At 53.0% G+C, this 19846-nt stretch overlaps 2 protein-coding genes across 2 annotated transcripts in view; both read right to left on the bottom strand.

Moving 5' to 3' along the window:
• Camk2a (calcium/calmodulin dependent protein kinase II alpha) overlaps positions 1–4327 on the bottom strand; it is a 59474-nt gene extending 55147 nt beyond the window's left edge. Inside the window, exon 1 of the mRNA XM_050158023.1 lies at positions 4266–4327. Within this exon, the coding sequence (XP_050013980.1) occupies positions 4266–4327 (62 nt within the window). The remainder of the gene's footprint in view (positions 1–4265) is intronic.
• A 6844-nt stretch (positions 4328–11171) lies between these two features.
• Arsi (arylsulfatase family member I) lies at positions 11172–17612 on the bottom strand. The gene is made up of 2 exons (XM_050157927.1): positions 16951–17612; positions 11172–13340 (listed from the first exon to the last, which is right to left on the bottom strand). Exons 1-2 carry the CDS (start codon positions 17259–17261, stop codon positions 11936–11938), a joined length of 1716 nt encoding a protein of 571 aa, XP_050013884.1. The 5' UTR covers positions 17262–17612; the 3' UTR covers positions 11172–11935.
• Positions 17613–19846: the final 2234 nt, after the last annotated feature.

Here is a 19846-nt window from a genome sequence, read left to right on the forward strand (position 1 = left end):
GAACACCAGCTCATCCTTACCCCCCTCACTGCCACCTGCTGCCACCACCAAGACCACTGCCCCTTTCCCCTGGCTCATGGGCAAGAGGAAAGCTCTTCACAGATACAGCCCTAGACGGGGCCTTGCTCAGCAACCTCCCAGGGACCAGGCCCTTGAGCTCTCCTGCCACCTCCTTTAGCTCCAGTCTGCTCATCTGTAAAATGGATGAACAGGTTCTGCCCACTTCCTTCAGGCACAAGCTAATGGATGGAAAGGCACCAGGAGCCCCAGTGCTGCTGGTGGGAGGACTCAGGTGCAGAGTAACCCTGACTCTAGGTGCGGCCCTGGTGCCTTAGTGTCCTCTCACCATGACACCGTCCACTCTCCTTCCAGCGCTGCAGGGAAAGGACGAATGGCCACACACGTGCTACAGAGCATTGGAATTTGCGTCCCAAAGAGGCCTTGAGCATCCAGCACCTAGAAGCCCGGGACAGGGAGCTGCCTCGAAGCCAGGCCACCACCCACAGATCAGCCCACCCCAGTGAGGTACAGGATGAAAAGCTACGGAGGAAGGGGTTTGGGCTCAGGGGCCAGCCCCCAAGTCGCTGTCAACCTTGTGGCCACCCACACTCCCACCAGCCTCCCCTACCCTGCACCGCCTGAGTCAACTTCAGATCCCTGTTTCTAGAGAGAAAAGAGTGGGCTGAACGCTCTCTCCTCCCTCCTCTCTCTCTCTCTCTCTCTCTCTCTCTCTCTCTCTCTCTCTCTCTGTCTGTCTCTCTGTCTCTCTCTCTCTCTTTCTTAAGTAAAATCTCCTCCTGGGGCTTCTCCTGTCCAGAGCAGCAATCATAGGCCTGCAGAGCAAGGCTCTGCTTCGCTAACCTGTGCAGGTTGGGCAGATGGAGGCCTGGGGAGGCAATGGCTAGAAGAAGCTTCCTACCACGGGGCTTGCCTGAGCTCATTAGAATTTCCCTTGTCCCTCTCTACCCCACCCCCCACCACTACCACCACCGCTACCACCCTTCCTGCTTTTCTATCAGCTCTGGACATCAGAGAAGGCTGAGGGAATGGAAGGGAATACTGAGGGCTACCCTGGCCCACCCTGGCCCTGCAGTTAGCACCGCAGTCTACGCAAAGCAAGTACTTCCCTTTCTTTCATCCCAGGGTGGGAGAGGGGAGTGAGCCCATCTCTGGGTCCCTAGAAACAGCCCGTCCTCCCCCCAACCCTTTAGGGGACCCAGAATCAACATCTTAGCTTATCTGAATGCATATGCTTCCGTGCCAAGGCATGGAGGGGATCATCAGTCTGATAGCATCTAGAACTTTCAGAAACCCCAACTCAGGCCTACATCCAGGCAGGAGAGGAAATCTCTGCTTGCACCCTAGGCTCCTCCTCAAAGGCAGCTGGTGACAAGCCAGTCTTCGCTGGGCAGAATGCCAGTAAGTCTTCGAAATGTGCTGGCCCTCTTCAAGGCTGTGGCACCCAGAGCCCTGACAGAGGTCAACCAAAGTCTCTTTCAGGCCCAGCTGAGCAAGGTGGCCGGATAGTTATGTGGGCAGAGTTCTGGGTGGGGGCTCAGAATCTGGGTAGCCACCCAGTATCCTAGCTAGAAGATGCAGGATCCTCAACCAAACAGTGAACTCTTCAGGCAGACTTCTTCATCGCTTCTGCCCCATAAGAAAAGCCCAAGGAGACCTTGACCAACATCTTCCTAAACAAGAGCCCCTCTACACAAAAGATAAACATGGAGTAGGCTCTGTTCCTCCTTCAGGCCTGTCCAATCCTTAAGGGTAACATCCACTCCTGAAACAACGCCCCCCCCAGAGGCCCACTGTGTGTCAGGCTTGAGACTGTGTCTCCACACACCATCTATCTAATCCTCACAACGTACAGGCCAGAAGGAGTGGCAGTCCACCCAACGTCACAGGGCTGAAGGTCATGTGGGGCAGCCCCTCCGTGAACACCCCAGCGTTAGTTCAGACTAAGGCTAGGGTGCAGAGCAAAAGCCATCTGACTCATCCTCCACAGGGTGCCCTGGCCCTGGTCACAAAACAGACCCACTACAACCCCTTCTCCTTTGTACAAGCATCCTCAAGCGCAGGTTTCTGCACCGTCCCCTGAGGGCCCACAAGCTCCGACACTGCATGCAACATTGTGAAGGTTTGTGCATTTTTTTCTAGGGAGTGTCTATTTAGACTTCCATTGGATTCCTGGAGGAATAAATGACCTAAAAAAGGTTAAGAGAACCAATACTTCTGGAAGGAAGAGGTCTAAAAATGATTGGACAAGGCCTGGACATCCCTGCCACCCTTGGTTTTCCTGCCATGGCCATACCACTGTTCCTTATCCCTTAAAATTCTGCCCCTACCCTAGAATCTGTTCACATCCAGGCAGGCAGAGGGGCTGAGAAAGCCAAGTCAGGCGAATGAGCCCAGTGCTAATGATCCCCCATCTCTTCTCAGGGCAAAAGAGCACTTTGGTGTGGCTCTGCTCCCTGGAGGAATCGCATCGCAACTCCATTTCACTGTGCTCTGTGACTCAGTCCTGACAGAACCAGCTTCAGGGACTCCAGAAAGGTAGCTCCCGTCTATTCAGGAAGCCCTGAGTTCCAGGTAAACACCAGACAGGCTCTGGAAAGGGGTCCCAGATAAAGTTAAGAGACAGTCCTCCAGAACAGCCTTGAAAAGTGTATTCTTGCCCCCATCTCCAACACTAAGACACACAGAACAGCAGGAAGTCTGGAGACAAGCAAGAACACACATTTGCACAAGGGAGCTAAGGTATGTGTAGGTCTCTAGATAGTTGAGTGAGTGTGTGTGTGTGTGTGGTGTGTGTGTGTTCAGGGGCTATGCTTATCCACAACCGTAGCTCTGCCTCCCACACATATGCAGACACTAGCATAAGCTCACACATGCCTATAGCACCCACACACCCACACGAGCCCAGGCCTCACACAGGCACACGTGTGCGCATGCACACACACACACACACACTTTCTGTATATATTCCTCAAGATACATGCACACTCAAGAACATTCTGTCCACACTTCTCATCTGTGACCTTATACATCTCATGCACACTCATGTTCACTGATAGGCACACAGTTTTGTCCTGCTGCACACCTGCACGCAGATGCATATCTGTACCTCTGCTGCAACCTAATCGAGAGCATCCCTTGCATAATTGGGCACATGCACTCTTGCAGGGCACGCTGACATTTTTTTAGACTTTCCACACAAGCAACACACTTGCACGTCTCTTTGTGGTTTACTTGCACCAGTATTTGTGTGTCTTTTCAGTTCACACACTGCGCCCACTGTCAGTTCTTATACAACCCCATCTGCTTCCCATGGAAGTCATATATAGCCTCTCCCCCAAAGATGTTCACTGGTACATGTACCTCCAGATCTCACACTGGCACACAGATGTTCACCGGGCCCCTCGTCTCATGTTCCTGCTGCTACAGAAGGAACCAAACAGGGCTGGTAGGGAGACTTCTGCGTCCATAGGGCACTCTGCCAAACTGCTCCCCAACTCCTGATCAGTCCATTCCCAGGACCCCCACAAGCCCAGCTGGGAACATCTAGAAACCTTCCCTTATATTTGTAGCCTGCTGGTCTACCCTCGGAAACCTTGGTCTTTTCTGCTTCCTACCCTTCTCTCAACATCAGAGAGACGACAGGAGGGGTAACTTTGCCTACTGTTTTCTGTGCACAGCGCTGCCACAGTGGCATCCCCCCCCCAGCTTGCCGCTTATTCCTCCCCTCCTCCCAACATCTCAATCGCTTTCACGTTAACCCCTTCCGTACCAAAGCCCTTGCTCCTGGTAGGGGACTGGGAAAGGGAAAGGGGATGTGCCACTTGGCACCGTGTCTACAGTCAGGGTCTCCAGATGGGAGCTGATGAGCTCTCTGCCGATGCAGGTATCTAAGTTCAACAACAGAAAAGATCGCAGTTTGGACACCGCCAAGTGGGAAAATCCCTTTAAAATGCCAAGTTTCTAAGAATCTTTGTGTACCCAGGTCATGTGCATTTACATACGTAGTTGCATATACCATCAATCTGTTACCCTTTCGGCACACACACACACACACACACCCAGGCTGGATGGGCACATAAATGTGTCAACGCCTGACTGGACACCCTGTGCACACACGGTGCCCCCAAATCATGCACCACACCTTCCTCTGCAAGCACGGGAGAACTCTAGCCACATAGGCACACGCCCCCTGCCCGAGAGGCTGATCCCCCATGCCCTCCAAGACTCCCTCAGGTGTGACTCACTTTCCTAGTTCCTCAAAGAGCTGGTACTCTTCTGTGAATCGGGTGCAGGTGATGGTGGCCATCCTGGCACTGGGCAGGCAAGTGAGGCTTTAGGCTGGGAACTAGGACTGGGACGCCGCTGCTCTGCTCCCAGAACTAGGGGCCACTCGCCTGCCCGTGCTCCTGAGTGCAAATGGAGAAGCGGCTTGACTGACGAGCTTGGGGCTTCTGAGCAGGGCACTGTGGCTGCTCACAGCCTCGCGAGCCTTCGTCAGCATCCAGGTCCCCATGGCAACCACCTCCGAAACGCCCTGTTCCCGTTGCCCCGGTAACTGCCTCCCCAACACCTGCCTGCCTTCCACTTCAAAACCTGCTCCTGGGTTGCCCTGGCCCCCCGTATACACAATACTGCAGGACTGTGAGGACCCAGAAGTAAGTGGACCCTGTTTTCCCAGGGTGATGTGCTGAGGGGGATGGAGAAGGGGAAGAGAACAAAGTTAGTTCACAAGTGATCTTCTCTCTTCCTACCTCCCCCACCTCCAACTATAGGGCCCTTCTAACAGACGGGATGGGATTAAGTGGGGCAAAGAGGCAGTTGCTATGGTAACGGCTAGTGGGTGCCACATTCTGGGATGGTCCTTGAGAAAGACAGGATGTAGTTACCCTGGCAACTTCATCTCCTCTAGAGAGACAGGTATTGCCCCGTTGCCCTGGAAACAGCTGGGTTCTAAGGTTTACAGGGGAATGATGGCTAATTCATCTCTCTCTCCTTCCCTTCCCCCTTGTAGTCTCTGCAGTTTCTCCGCTCCCTCTGAGAACCGGTCTGGTTGACTTAGCCTCTGCCTCTGTCCCTATTTTGCGCCTGCCCTCCCTGCTTTTTAGCCACTGTGTGTATCACACTGTCGCTCGAGCTTGGGGGAGAAGTAGGGAGCAGACCCAGGACTCTGAGGGAATGGTTCTGGCTGCTTTCTCACCCCTAGCTGTCACCACTGTGCAGCTGTCACCCTCCCAAGACCTCTTCTGCCAGCTCTCCCCACCCATACCCCTAGAGGGACCATGCAGACTTGGTCTCCTGGGGCTACTGTCCCAGTTTCTGCTTGTGCTTCCTGTCAAGGTAGGACTGGAGAGAGGCGACTAGAATGAGGCGAGCGTGGCCTGGCTCACCCAGGGCTGGGTCAGCGGCATGGCTGTATCCTGCCCTGGTGCCTTCTTTCCCACACTCTAGTCATCTTCCCTGATGACCTCACCTCTTCACACCTGCAGCCCCAAATCATACCCCAAGGCACAGCGTTTAAGACCAGGGTTCTGAGTTCAAGTCCCAGCTCTGCCACTTACTAGCTGTGTGACCCTGGCAGGCAAGTCTCTGAGGAAGCTCTCTGAACCCCCATATCATTTTCTAGAAAATAGGAAGTCATCCTTGCAGAAGACACCCATAAAGATGGAACAGCCTAGGCCGTAAATGGGCTCTGGGAAGTAGACAAACCTGAATGGGTTTCAGTTTGTAGAAAGCAAAAATAGAAGTTTTAAAGTAAGTCCATGACTACTCCCATAATGCAGCTGGGTCTTGAACACCCCACCCCTCCATCCAGAAAAAGAAAAGGTGCCTCGGTCTTTCTCACAGGTGGCTGTGCAGGGGTCTCAGGTCAGCATTTGTGCCCAGTGAACAAGGGCAGATAAATGCAAATTCTCCAACTTGTTCCTCAGAATCCATAAATCACTGTATTACTTGCCTCACTTGTAGACATAGTGGTACCTTTAATTATTCTCCAACACCAACAAGTGCCTGACCCAACTGAGGGTAGAGGACCTTGGAGACATGGGGGGGGGCTCTATCCCTCTTCCTGAGAGTCAGTGGAAGATTGAGGGAGAGCTCTTCAATTCAGCCACTTTTTTTTTTTTCAGGAAAGAAAAAAAAAATGGAGGTGGAGAGGAAGGAGGGAGGCAAGCCAGGGAGGAGGGGGTAATGGCTTATCCACTAATTGCACCATTACCACCTTCAGAAAAGGAAAAACCACTCCGTTTTGTTTCTGTGCACAATACGCTTCCCGCTTCTGCCGCCAACGTGGCAATTCGGAGGCAGAGCAGAGAGGCCGCACAGCTGGTGGGTAGCGAGCAGGCACGGAACACCGTGGCCAGGGCTAGAGGCACGGGAGAAAGGCAGAGGTGGGGTGGAGCCGTATTGCCATCCTTCTGCCTCTGATCCTCTAGCCCAGTGGGTCTCAGCCTTCCTGAGGCTGCAACCCTTTGATACAGTTCCTCGTGCTGTGCTGACCCCAACCATAAAATTATTTTCATTGCTACTTCCTAACTGTAATTTCGCTACTGTTAGGAACTGTAATGTAAATCGCTGCGATTTCTGACAGTCTTAGAATACTCCTGCGTAAGGGTTGATTGACCCCCTCCCCAAAGGAGTCTTGACCCAAGGGCTGCTCTAGCCTGTTCTTGGCAGAACCACTGGGACCACCCAGCCACTGCTGTGATTTTTGAGGTTCCCTGAACCTCTTCAAGTGCAAAACTGGGTAAACAATGTCTCTCACCTGTAAGGCTATTTTGTAGTTCAAATGAGATGAGCTCAGTGGCTGTTACAGAAGGAACTAGAAATCCTTTCCCCTTGAAATCCTCCCTCAACCATGGAAGCACTTTGGGACACTGTTCACCGAAATATTGCTGGGGGTTAGCTCTTGATAGACATTGCCTGGTGCTGGCCTTATTTGCAGCAATGCCTGCAAAACAAGCATCAAGAACTAAAAAAAAAAAAACTGAGGTCACTGGGATCCTCACTTATCAGGGCCCAAGCGCACGGCAGCTGCTTTAAAACCAGTAAAACACTAAAGGGAATTGCTAAGGCTGTAACCATGGAAATGTAACCCCGTGCACAGAGGTGGCCATCTTCTCGGACCAGTGCTGGCCTGGTCACTGCTCCTGTCGCTCCCCGCAGATGAAATGCAGGGGTTGGGTCAGAGGCCAGCAGAGCGTTTAGAAAAACCCCAGGGACTCAGGGAGCATGTGGAGCCATGACAGGGACCACGGGTCCTAACATCACTGTGGTCACCATGTCTCTTTTTTCTTCTTCAACTTCGGGCTCCCTCCTTTTCTCCCTCATGTCCTCCGTCCTAGCACCCTCCCTTCCCTGCCTCTTCTCTCTCACTGATACCTTCCTCTCCTATGCATGCCGAGCTAGGGGAGAGGCAGGTCCCAGGACCTTAGGCCCACCTGATGGTGGCAAACTAGCTGAACAGGAGAAGCTGGCCGTGGAGGTCTGACTTACACCTGCGTGTGTGCCTACCTCTTGGGGCCTTCTAGAGACTAGGTCAGGGCTGCAGGAGCTGGCTTTGCTGGACACCTGCATACTGAGTGCAACTACAGAGCCCACTCATTCCCCTCCTCTCTGTGCCCACAAAGCTGGCATCTGTGCCTAGTGGCAATGGGCATCAGGGAGTCAGCCATGCCTGCGTGGCAATGAGGCTAAGCTGATGATGGCATCGGGGTGGGGGGACTGGTTCTGCCAGACTTCTCACTCCCCAGGGCCGCAGTAGGCATAACTGTCTAGCACGTGCACCCCATCTTCAACACGTGTGCAGTACTCAAGCACAGGCCTGTGTGCCGTGGGCTGGTGGCCAGGTGTGGGAACCCTGAAGTTTGCTGAGCCAGCACGACAATGCCATAGAGAGATTGGCCGTGTACACAGACAGTGCCTTGTGTCAGTGGGAGGGACAGAGGAGGCTGGGCTGAGTTCCAGGAGACGGGGAATGATGGGAGGGAGGTTTATAGCCCTGATGACACGGTGACAGCTCCTCCGTGTGTTCTCATGCATATGCTAAATGTCACGGGGTCTTGCAGGGCCTGAGCACGCACCACAGAAAGCGTGCCATCTGAAGGATCCCCATGGGGCCTGTCCCACTAAGGACAGCAAAAAGTGGGGGGCAGGCTCAGTAGAAAGTGGGCCAGGAGAGAAGGGATGCTGTGAGGGTCTGGTAGAGAGCGACCGAGTTAGGGCAGCAATGCCAGGCCTGAGAGAGGAGGGGAAGGAGGCAGCCCTGTGCCCTGAGGTGTCCCATGCCCCCTGAGGGGAATAGCAATACACAGCCCACAGCTGGAGGTTCCATTCCTATGCCAGGACAGCTGGAAACAGAGCTTTCCCAGAGGTCTCATTTCCTCCTGGAAAGGTCAGGGACAAAACACTCATTCTTGGGCCCCAAAGACACGAAGCAGTTACTCCTACATCAGAGCCAGGCCCTGTCCTAAGCATTTTTCCATGACACTGTTTGGAACTTGCAGCGAAGTGGTAAATACAGGTAGAGCGGTCCCATTCTGCAGAGCCATGGAACTACTTACTGCACACCCAGGAATCAAATCCAGGTCTGTGTGACCACACCACTCCTGGCTTGCGTGATTAGGTCCCATATAGAGCTAAGTAGACTGTTAGGGTCCACATGTCCCTTAGAGCTGGGAACCAAGGTACAGACAATAGAGGCAGCCTTCTCATGGGAGCACAAGTTAGTGGCAGCCAGGGCAATAGCCTGGGGCCTGAAGTTTCAGGTTCCCTTAGTGCTGCCCCTTCCTGGCATTTGCCAAGATGCTAGCCTGCACCCCAGGGAAGTCAGAAAGGCCTGGAAGAAGAAGAGATACCGCCCTGGCCCGGGCAGGTAGGTGTGAGTCTCCTCCTGGCTTCTGAGGAGCTGGTTTCTAGAGGCAAGGACTCCATAACTAGGATGCAGCTAATACAGGCTTCCACCTGAACCTCCCTCCTCCAGCTAATGGGTCTGCTCCATCTAATCCAGCCCAGGGGGAAACAGAGGCCCCAGAAGAGACCTGACCTAGGGACTGCCTCTGGGTGCCTCTCCACTCTGTCCTCTTCAGGGGGGCTTGGGTGACACAAACAAAAACCTAGAGGTGCTGTGTTAGCTAGTTTTAAATCAACTTGACACAAACTAAAGTTATCTTAAAGGCGGGAACCTCAATTGAGAAAACACCTCCACAAGACCAGGTTGTAGGGCATTTTCTCATTAGTGATTGATGGGGGAGGGCCCAGCCCATTGTGGGTAGTGCCATCATCCCTGGGTTGGTAGTCATGGGTCCTATAAGAAAACAAGTCAAATAAGCCACAAGGAGTAAGCCAGTAAGCAGCACCCTCTCCATGGCCTCTGCATCAGCTTTGGCCCCCAGGTTGCTGCCCTGCTTAAATTGCTGCTTGAATTAATAAATGATGAACTGTTATAAGAAACTGTGAGTGAAAAATACACTCTTTGTTCCCCGTTTGGCTTTTGGTCATGGTGTTCACCACAGCAATAGTAACTCTAAGATAGTAGTCAACTGGGAACTGACATAGTACAGATTCAGGTGTGCTCACTGAGGGGGCCCGGACCACACAGAGAACAGGTAGCAGGCACACTGACTGCTACACTGGGCCTCTCGGGTGCTAGTTCCTGGGGACCAGGTTGCAGACTGAAGCTCAAGTGGCTCCTGAGCTATGCAGCATCTGGGTTGAGGAGAACCCAGAGTTTGTTGAGTTCTACATTGAGCATAAGGCTGAGCAGAGGAGGGCTTGAGTCAAGCCTGCTCTTCAAGACTTCAGAAATTGACACCAGCCTTAGCCCCAATTATTCCTTATGTTTTGGGGCCAGGTTGTCTACAGGGAACAGAGCTCAGGAGCCATGTGCGGTCCTGCTATTGTGGCCCCAAAGGGGTCTGCAGAAGGGAAATAGACGATGGGGCTGGACATTGGAAAGCCCTGTCAGATACCCTTCAGTAGTCCTCAAAGAAGCATCCGTATAGTTTCCTAAATCCTGGATCTACAGGGAAGCCTAGGCTGGGTGCCAGTGTGACAAGCCTGCAGGCATAGCTAGAACAGGCCCCAGCAGGCCTGAAATGTCCTGAGCAGTGGGCAGACTATGAATAGCCCTTCTTGGACACACTAGGCTAGGACACCACCTTAGTAAGCATCTTCTTCAGAGCTCCTGAACAGGCAAAAATGCCACAGCCATAGGAGCCCAGAGACCTCTGCCAGTCCTGGGGCCTGTCTACCATCTGGGCATTAACATTACCAAGGAAGGGAAAACATACAGGTGGGGAGAGATGAGAAAAGGCAAAAAGAACAGGGCTGGGCTGAAAAGATGGCTCAGCAGTGAAGGGCACATGTTGCTTTTCTGGAGGGCAGAAGTCGCTTCTAGTACCTGTGTCGGACAATTCCCACCTCCTGCAACTCCGTCTCTAGGAGAATCTGAGGCCTCTAGCCTCTGTAGGCCCTTTGCTCACACGCACATACCCACACACAAACACACACATCTACACATCATTAAAAAGGAAGGCAAAAAAGTACAGGGCTGGAAGGAGGTGCCTAGAATGCAATGGTCACCTCCTCCCTGCAGCCCAGGCCAGGCCCTCATGCAGAATTCAGTCACTGCCGGGGTGATGCAGTCCTGCAACCAGCCACCCAAACCCCCACGGCACCGCACCCACCCCACCCCACCCATCCCGCTCATCCACAAGCTGACGAGTCCTAACAGGCCTCCTTTGCCAGTGACAAAAATAACTATTTTCAAAATTCACAGCAGGGCTTTCGCCTACACACACTGCGCCGACTGGAACCTGAAGGGAGATATGCAGAACGCAGTGTGCGGATGGAGCGCTGTTATGCAGCAAGCAGGCTTTACAAACACCACCCCCTCCTCACCACTACTGAGCCTGGGTCCCCCAGATGCAAATGTGCACAGTGGTGCCCAGAACAACCAGAAGCAAAGACTTCTGGATCATCCGCTGTACGCAGAGAAACACTGAGGCTCAGAGAGGGTCATGGGTTTGCCTGCAGCCACACAGTGAACCCATGGCAGGACTCCCTTCCCACCTTTCTTCCCGTTCCCTTTGCTAACAGAGAGCTCACACGAGGCCTCCAGGACACACATGCGCACACACAGAGACCAGCATCTCTTGCCCGTGGGAAAAGGCACTTTAATCAAGTTCACAGGCTCCTCCACAACCATTAGTGTGGCCAGTTTTCTCCAGCACTGTGAGGTAGGCCGAGCCAGGACTAGCATCTCCCTACCCCTTTGCAAGTAGGGAAATCAAGACCCTGGGGGAAAGGACCGTGCCCAAGGCCAAAGGAGATGATTGGTTCAAAGACTCTTTTCACAGCTGTTTCCTCAGGATCCAGCCGGGTCCTCCTGGATGCTGGGGACAAAAAGAGGGTGTTCCACTAGCTCCCACATCTGGGGGCTCTGGGAATGTAAAGATTCTCATACCCTAAACTGTCTATCCTCATCGGGTCCTTTAACAGAGCAGCTGGCTATGCTCCAGCTGATGTCCAAGAGCACCACAGAGACCTGGAAAGAAGTCATGGACTCACGTCATCCGGAAGGGGGTAAGATCAGCAAGGACCTCTGCCATGAGCCCAGTCACATGTATACTCTGGAGCCATAAAGTTACCAGAGCTCGTCTTAGAGGTGAGGAGACTGAGGCAGAAGGCTGCTATCAGTAACCTTAAGTCACAGAACAAACACATCAGGAGAGAGGCAGGACTGGGACCCAGGCATCCCAGCCTGGTTGGTGCCCTCCCCCAAGCCCCACGTGATTCAGCCCTTTCTGTGCCCTCCCTCCACATGCCTGCAGAGGAGACTTGACCTCAGCCTTCTCCCTGAGAAGCAGCAAGGGACAGTATCTGAGGAGGAGCTGAGATTCCCAGCCACCCCCAGCCATCAGATCCGGTGGGACATCAGCCTGGTATTGAGTTTCCGGAAAAAAGATCGAAGCTTGCAAATCTTGCATTTCTTCTTGCGGCGACCCCGGGAGAAACTTCGAGCCCTGCCTTCCTCCTCCTCCTCCTCTTCTTCCTCATCTGTGGCCCATGGTCCCCAAGCACCCCCATTAAAGTCAGGATGGGCCCGAGGGTTCGCAGCTGGGTAACGCACAGGGATGGCAGTCCGGTTATAATCAGCAAGGCGAGCCAGCAGGGTGCGGACAACGTCAGGGCGCTGGCCAGCCAGGTCCTCTCGCTCATAAGGGTCAGCACTGATGTTAAAGAGCCACACAGCCTGGCGGATGCTGGCCATCCGCTCTAGGTTCCACCAGCTGCCAGGGAAGGAGGCCAGTGTTTGTGGTGGGATCCAGTCGCCATAGCCTGGGTCTCCAGTGAGCAATTTCCACTCTCCCACCCGGATAGCAGCCTGCACAGCTGTATTCCAGATGCCAAATCCACCTTCCAAGGAGCCATGCTGGGCATGGTTGTAGAGGGGGTCGATGTTGTGTAGGATCTCTGTACGTGGTGAGGCCCGGCCCTCACTGATGGCTGGCCACACATCGTAACCATCCAGTCCATCAGCTGCCGAGGTAGTACCACCGGCCAGACCCACCAGTGTTGGGTACCAGTCTGTGATATGCACCAGGGCCCGACTTGTCCGTCTCTTTTTCTTGAGCAGGGGGCTGTGGACGAAACCCAGGCCCCTCACACCGCCTTCCCAATAAGTACCCTTGCGTCCTCGAAGGGGCCAGTTGCTACCTCCTGAGAAAGTCTGGCCACCGTTGTCACTGGAGAAGATAATGACGCTGTTGTTATAGAAACCATAGCGCTTGAGGGCCCAGGTGATGTTGCGAACAGCCTCGTCCATGCAGGTCACCATGGCCGCGTACTTGCGCCGTGCTACATTGCCCATCGTGCGATAGCGGTACAGGTACTCTCGAGGTGACTGTAGGGGTGTGTGTACTGCCTGGAAGGCCACGTAGAGGAACAGGGGTTTCTGAGGGCTGTGGCTGGCAAGGATGTGGCTGGCACGCTGAGCGTAGAGCAGGGTGGAGTACTGGCCGCTGAGGCCCCAAGCCACGCTCTCGCCTTCATGCAGGTCGAAGCCACAGACCCCTGGGCCGTCACAGTTGTCATAGGTATAGTAGTCCACATTGCCTGTGAGGGAGCCCAAGAAGGTGTCAAAGCCCCTGCGGGTTGGCAAACACTCCTTCCTGTAGAAGCCCAGATGCCACTTGCCCACCATGTGGGTGGAATATCCTGCTTCCTGCAGCTTCTGGGGCAGTGTGACCTGGTCCAGGGGCAGGCAGTTGGGCTGCCGTGGGCGGATGATGGAGTGTTGCAATCCTGTGTGGATCTGGTACCTGGTGGTAGAGAATGGATACATGGGAAATACAAGTGAGATGTAGACCACTGCTCCCAACCCTGAGCTGGTCCTTGGTCTGGTGCCCCCAGCAAGAATAGTAACAAAAGTATCAGATACTGTCAAATCCTCACACAAATGGAGTAGCTATGCCAGGTTATTGATGGGATGGATTAACCGCAGCGCAGAACAGTTAGGCTGCCACCCAGGACCACACAGCCAGAAGTTAGCACCTTATGAGTTGAGCTGGGCTGGCTAATGACAACAGTTAGGAGCTAATACCAGGTTCTTGCCCATGTGTTTCAGCATCACGCTCCCTTTGAATCCCGCTCACCAAATCCTCACTGCAAACTAAGAAGTACACATTTTTATTCCTACCTCCCAAATAAAGAAACTGAAGCTCGATGATTGACATGACTATTATGAAGTGTAGGCTGGGTATCCCAGCAGAGGCTCCAGACCCCATCCCTGAGCTCTAAGCTATAAACTTAGAGCAGAGCCTGGAAACACCAAGTCCTGCTCTCCAAGGCAAACCCCTACTCCTTGAAAACCCATGGCAGTATTATTCCCTCAGTAGTTTCTTACAACTCACTCAAAGAGCGAGTACTTTGTTTCTGGGTCCTCCTCCTCCCCCACACCAGGGATTTGGTGCACATCTTCGCTCTCTGCTCAGCCCTGGGACTATAGCTGTATATGCTTTTGGGCCCAATGATGTAGAATAGGGTTGTCTTTCTATTCCTAGCACCTCAGTGATATGTAAAGCTCACTCAGTTACTTGAGGAATGGCTGGCTGGCTGAGCAAGTGAATGAATGAATTCGGATGGTATGGGAGCCAGAGTGAACTAAGTCCTCTTCTAGGTTTTTCATCTTCTAAAAAAAAAAAAAGAAAGAAAGAAAAAGAAAAAAGTAACAACAGGGCCCAGGGAGATGGCTCAGTAGTTAAGAGCACTGGCTGCTCTTCTAAAGTCAATTCCCAGCACCCACATGGCAGCTCACAACTGTCTGTAACTCACACAGATATACATGCAATGCAGGCAGAACACCAATGCACATAAAATAAAAATAAATAATTAAAAAAAAGCAACAACAGGGGCTGGAGAGATGGCTCAGAGGTTAAGAGCACTGGCTGCTCTTCCAGAGGTCCTGAGTTCAATTCCCAGCAACCACATGGTGGCTCACAACTATCTGTACTGAGATCTGGCGCCCTTCTCTGGCGAGCTGGCATACGTCGAGACAGAATGTTGTATACATAATAAATAAATAAATCTTTTTTTTTTTTTAAAGCAACAACAAAAGTCAGAGGAAGGAAGGGCTTTTTGTTCAAGGTCACTCAGCAGTCAGGGACAGTGCTGAGACTTGAACATGATTCCAAACCGTCTGAGCAGCAGTGTTTTCAAGCAAAGTCGCCTGCCCAGCTCCTCACATGTGGGACCAGTTGATGTTTACTCGTGTAAGTGAGCTGGCTGGAATGGGAAATCCCTAAGAGGCACGGTACTCCCAGGCTTTATGAGACCAGCCCTCACGTGCCTGCTGAGAGTCCAAGGCTTGCCACCCAGGCGGATGACGCAGTAAGTTTGTAGCAGAATCCTGGGTTTCCCTTATTCCTTTACATTGTATCTTCTGCTGCTGTGGCTAGAGATCTGTGTGATCTGCTTTATGGTGTCTTGAAAGCTGCAAGTCAATAAACCAACTGGAATGTCACAAGGCAGTTAGAATTCCCACACCTTTTCTTACCCCTAGGCAGCTGAGTTAGCCTGAGTACTTGGTATTTGACACCAGTCTTTCCTTACGACCATTCTTAAGACTTTGCGTACCACACACTCATTTAATTCTCCCCTCACTGTGTGTGTGTGTGTGTTCATGAGTTGGGGTCTACTCATGCCAAGGCATGCACACATCAGGTCAGAGAACAACTTTCCAGAGTCAGCTTTCTTCCACAGTGGGCTCCAGGAATCAAACTCAGCAAACACAGCAAGCACTTGTACCTGCGGGGCCATCTCACCAACCTACACCTCTTTTGTGAAATATATATGGGACGTTATCACAATCCCCAATCTACAAATAATGAAACTGAATCCCCCCCCCACACACCAGTGCAATATGTGACCCAAAATCAGACAACTGGCAACTAGAACTGTTTTAAACTCAGGCCTACCCAACTCATGCTCAAAATCTCTGTGTGATACAGTTTCTCCAGGCCTCAGGCAAGCTGAGAAATGATTGGATTTGACGGGAGAAGCATCCTGGGGCCCAGACTCCCAGCTGAGCGTTTCTGCATAAGGGCGGGGTGCCTAAAGCACTGGTTTGTAATGTGGGTGGGCCAGCTAAGCTTTGCCAAAGTCCATTTGTCAGGGAGTAACATGAGAAACTTTGGGTCTCTCCAGGTCCACCGAACAGGACTGGCTACAGAAGCCACGGAGTAAGCATCTGCAAGACAAGAGCAGACACCAGCTGGTCCTGAGATGCTCTGTTGACTTCACCAATAAGAGCCTGGCTGCCCATTCAGTTGCTTCCCAAAGTCCTGTTGCTCCAGGGAGGGAAGCACAATGGCAGATTAACCTCCCTCTTCAGGGGGTTAGTCACTGTCCCGTGCCAGGGTCTTCCCCACTACCAAACCATACCTGCAACAAAACCGCCCACCCCTCTCCCTCTTCCTGCTCTTCTTCACAGCCCCTGGATCTAAACTAGGGACACAGATGGAAAGAGGGAAAGCACCGCCAGCTGATTTCCAGCTCTGTGACACCAGCCCAGCATCTGACCTCGCAACCCTCTCTTTCGTAAGAGACACTAAACTGGCCTCTCTCTGATTCCACGCCTCATTGTCCCACCCAGGAAACAGGGAGAGATGGGCTCCGGTCCTGGGATCTCAGTAGTGATCCCAAAGCATACCACAGCTTCCTTCCAAGGAGAATTAGCTTCAGCCCAGTCCAAGGATTTTCTCCCAAGTGAAGGGAGTTTGCCTTCCACAACTCCCTCCTGTTGCCCAGCTCTTTTGCTCTTGTAATCTCCAGTCCCATCAGGGAACAGCTCATTGTAAGAGGATTCAGCACTGGGGAGGAGTCTCTAATGAAAAACTTGGAGATTTGGAGAAGTGAAGCAATCAAACAGCCTCAGGCTAAGGGCTCTGCTTCTCATGATTCCTTCATCTTCTCCCAACAGAGCCATCGATGACAAGGGACCAGAATCTTTCCAGGATCAAAGACAGAGGCTGTCGTTTATTGAGAGTTAGGAAAGTTACACATAATTCATTTACCTTTCACCCTTTCAAGATAGAAACTGCCCTTCACTCCATTTTAACTGACTCCCCATCTGTCAATACACTAAGTATTCAAAATAAGTGTAAAAGAGTCCTCTGATAAAGAACAGAACACACGTGTGGAACGTGAGTTATCCTAGAACTACAGAGTAGGTCTCGAACACCATCAGAAGCACTGAAGATGAGGGTTGGGAAACTAAGGCCCAAAGAAGGCAAGGGACTTATCGATAACGGATGTCACTGGCAAAGCTAGCCTATAACACGTGCACAGCGCTGTTCCGCTGGGTCTGCAACCTACCAGCCAGGTTAGTTGGGGATTTGGGCACCCAGTCCCGAGAGTCTGAGTCGTGCCTACCTGCCAGTGAGGAGCTGGCTCCTAGAAGGTGTACATATAGGTTGGATGTAATAGTTCTCCAGCTTGACACCCTCAGCTGCCAGCCGGTCCAGCGTTGGGGTCTCGATATCTGAGCCGTGGTAGCCCACGTCGTGGTACCCTTGGTCATCGGTGAGGATGAAGATTATGTGAGGAGGCTGCGGTGGAGCGGCCGAAGGCTGATCGCTGGCTTCCGCAGGCCCATCGGCCACGAGGCCGGGCTTGGCCCAATCCCAGGACAGGTAGCCCAAGCTGAGCAGGCTGACCAGGGAGAATCCAGAGAGGGCATGCATCGTGACGCCTAGCTGGGCACGCGGGACTCCCAGGGCCTCAGAGCCTCCCGCGCCAGGGGCGCACCGCCCACCCGCCTGTTCGTCCGCCCTCCTGAATGCAGTGAGAGCCCCCGGGGGTCTCTTCTGGGACCCGCGGTGGAACAGCTAGGCGTCCCGGGAAGGTCAAGCTCGCGCCGAGCCGCCTCCCGCAGCCCTCGCTCCCTCTCCCCCAGCTCAGCCCGGCCAGCCCGAGTCGTGGAGTGGCGGCTTCCCAAAAGTGCTCTCTACCATCCCGGGACTCTTCGCTGCCTTTTTACCTCGATCCCTCCCGCCTCTTAATTTCTCTCACTTCTGCTTTCCCTTTCTCCTCCCTCCCCGACCCCCAATTCCCCCCAGCTTAGCTTCTGACCCCGCCCGGAGTCCCCGCAAAGTAGTGCTCCCCACAGGGTGGTGGGCAGGACCCCACAAGGGAAGGGGAGGGAGACACGGGCTGGGCGGGTCTGGGAAGGGACACAGCCCAAGAGAGGGCAAAAAAGTTGTAACATCTGCCTAGCTGAGCCCCAGGTGAAGGGGTGGGACGCCGAAAAGGGTCCCGCCCCCGGGCAGAGAGCCCAGGCCCGGTGCGGCTGGCCGCCAGCTCCAAGGCCTGCTCTTGGCCAGGACTACCCAGAGAAGGGAGGGGGATTGCTTGGAATTCAGTGGAACAATTCCGGCCAGACATTCCTTGATCATGGAGTCTTAGCATAAGAATGCCACCCCTAGAAGGGTTTATTTTCCAAGCCAACTAGGTCATTTCTAGAGATGGAGAGACCGAGGTCCTGAGGTGACCAGGAGCTAACAAGGTACCGCTTGAGTGGCGGCTCCCTTCAGGTTCTGCCAGCTTCCCTTCCCTCCACTTTTCACTTTCCTCACACCACTTTCCAGCTAGTCGTAGGGTGCTTGGTAGGGTGCACGCCCTGGTCTAGATGGCAGAGGCATTGTGTGCATCTTCTACCCAGAAGCTCCCTCCGTGCACAGTAGGAGCTCAACCCTGTCTGTTGCATTAATGAGGATCACCTAGGCCAACTCCCCTCTGAGAAAGTAAGCTGGCAGAGTCAAGCCAAGTGTTCTGGTGAGATAGGGACAGTTGTTCCAATTGCTAAGTGCAACTGATTTAAGTCCTGTCTAGGCCACAGCGAACCCAGCTGAGCACCATGTGCCCGTGTGTAACTTTGGCTTGTAAGCCGGCGGGTGCAGTGAACTGGACCACTTCACAAACAAAGCGAAGAAAGGCTTATTGTAAATATGAAACCCCTGCGTGCCTATCTCTCAGGCTGTAGAAAAAGAAGAGCCAGAGCCCTTTGGTAGAGTCCAAAGCTTCCATGGCTACAGGGTTGGGGGTGGGGGCACTGGAGCCAGCAGACGGTGACTACCAGGGCCATCTCAGGGGCAAAGAGAAGCAAGCCTTACTTGTTATAAAAGAAACCTGCTGGGATGGAAGGGGGTGTGGGGGGGGGCAGGACTGGAACAGCCTGGGAGCTCTCATAGTGGGGAAAGAATCAGGGAGGTAAGAAGAGCCGGAAGGGGGCTTGTGGGCCAGAAGAGCCCAGTGGCTTTGATGTGCATGACAGTCTGTGCTCATAGGGACCGAAGGAGCCTGAAAGTTAACATGGGTTTTGATATTACCGGAGGCATATGCCAGTAGAGAACCAGATGCCCTGTTCCGTTCATCACAGGCAGGGGAGAGAAGGAAGTGGCCCTTCCTGGCAGACAAAAACCCATTTCACAGGTTTCTAAGGAACGCTGAGAGAACGCTTTTGTCTCCCCCAGCAATCCTTCTGTTTCCCTGACAGCCACAGACTGTCATCTTGGACACAACAGTGGTAATGTACTTTTGGGGGAACCGGGACCCTAATGTGGCTCGGCATAAGTTTCCATTTTTCATTTGTATTTGTTTATTTAGTTAGTTCTCTATGAGTATGTATATAGATGGGTCGGAGATTGCCATGACCCTTGCGTGGGGAGCAGAAGACAGCTTGTGGAAGTCAAACTCAGGTCATTGGGCTTGTGGCTTGGTGACAAGAGCCTTTACCTGCTGAGCCATCTTGCTGGTGTTTAGGCTGCTTCTTTGTTCCTAGGACTTCAGCTGTTTAACATGGACCCCACTGGCCAACAAAGGGGATGTACAATGCCAAATCTCCCTCTGTTGTGTGACCTTTATGTGATCATCTTGAGGGCCGGGATCTTAGGGACAAAGACTCCCAGGTACGTCTTCCCGCCTAGCACCTTTTCCCTGCCAAGATTCCTCCTCTCTTACTGAAAACCACTGTGTGTGGAAGGAAACCACACCTCCAAAATAGCAGCCCAATGTGAATCTGCATTTGGAAATGAGGGCTGCGTGGGGCCAGCGCTCCTGTGTGCTCCAAGCCCCATATTTAGGGTGACCAGATTTATCAGAAGGGAAAGCAGCCTGTTGTTCTGGCAAAAGAAATGTTGAAGACAGACAGGAAAAGTACAGCCTCCTGAGGGGAGGGTTGCTAAAATGGTGTTTCCGGAGGCTTCAGGGAGGTTGTCCTGGGTGACAAGGTGAGACAGGCAGGTCATTAGAGGTCACAGAGACCAGGGCT

The sequence above is a fragment of the Alexandromys fortis genome, unplaced genomic scaffold, assembly GCF_014885135.2.
Source record: "Alexandromys fortis isolate MF-2015 unplaced genomic scaffold, M_Fortis_MF-2015_v1.1 scaffold_94, whole genome shotgun sequence".
Classification (NCBI taxonomy): domain Eukaryota; kingdom Metazoa; phylum Chordata; class Mammalia; order Rodentia; family Cricetidae; genus Alexandromys; species Alexandromys fortis.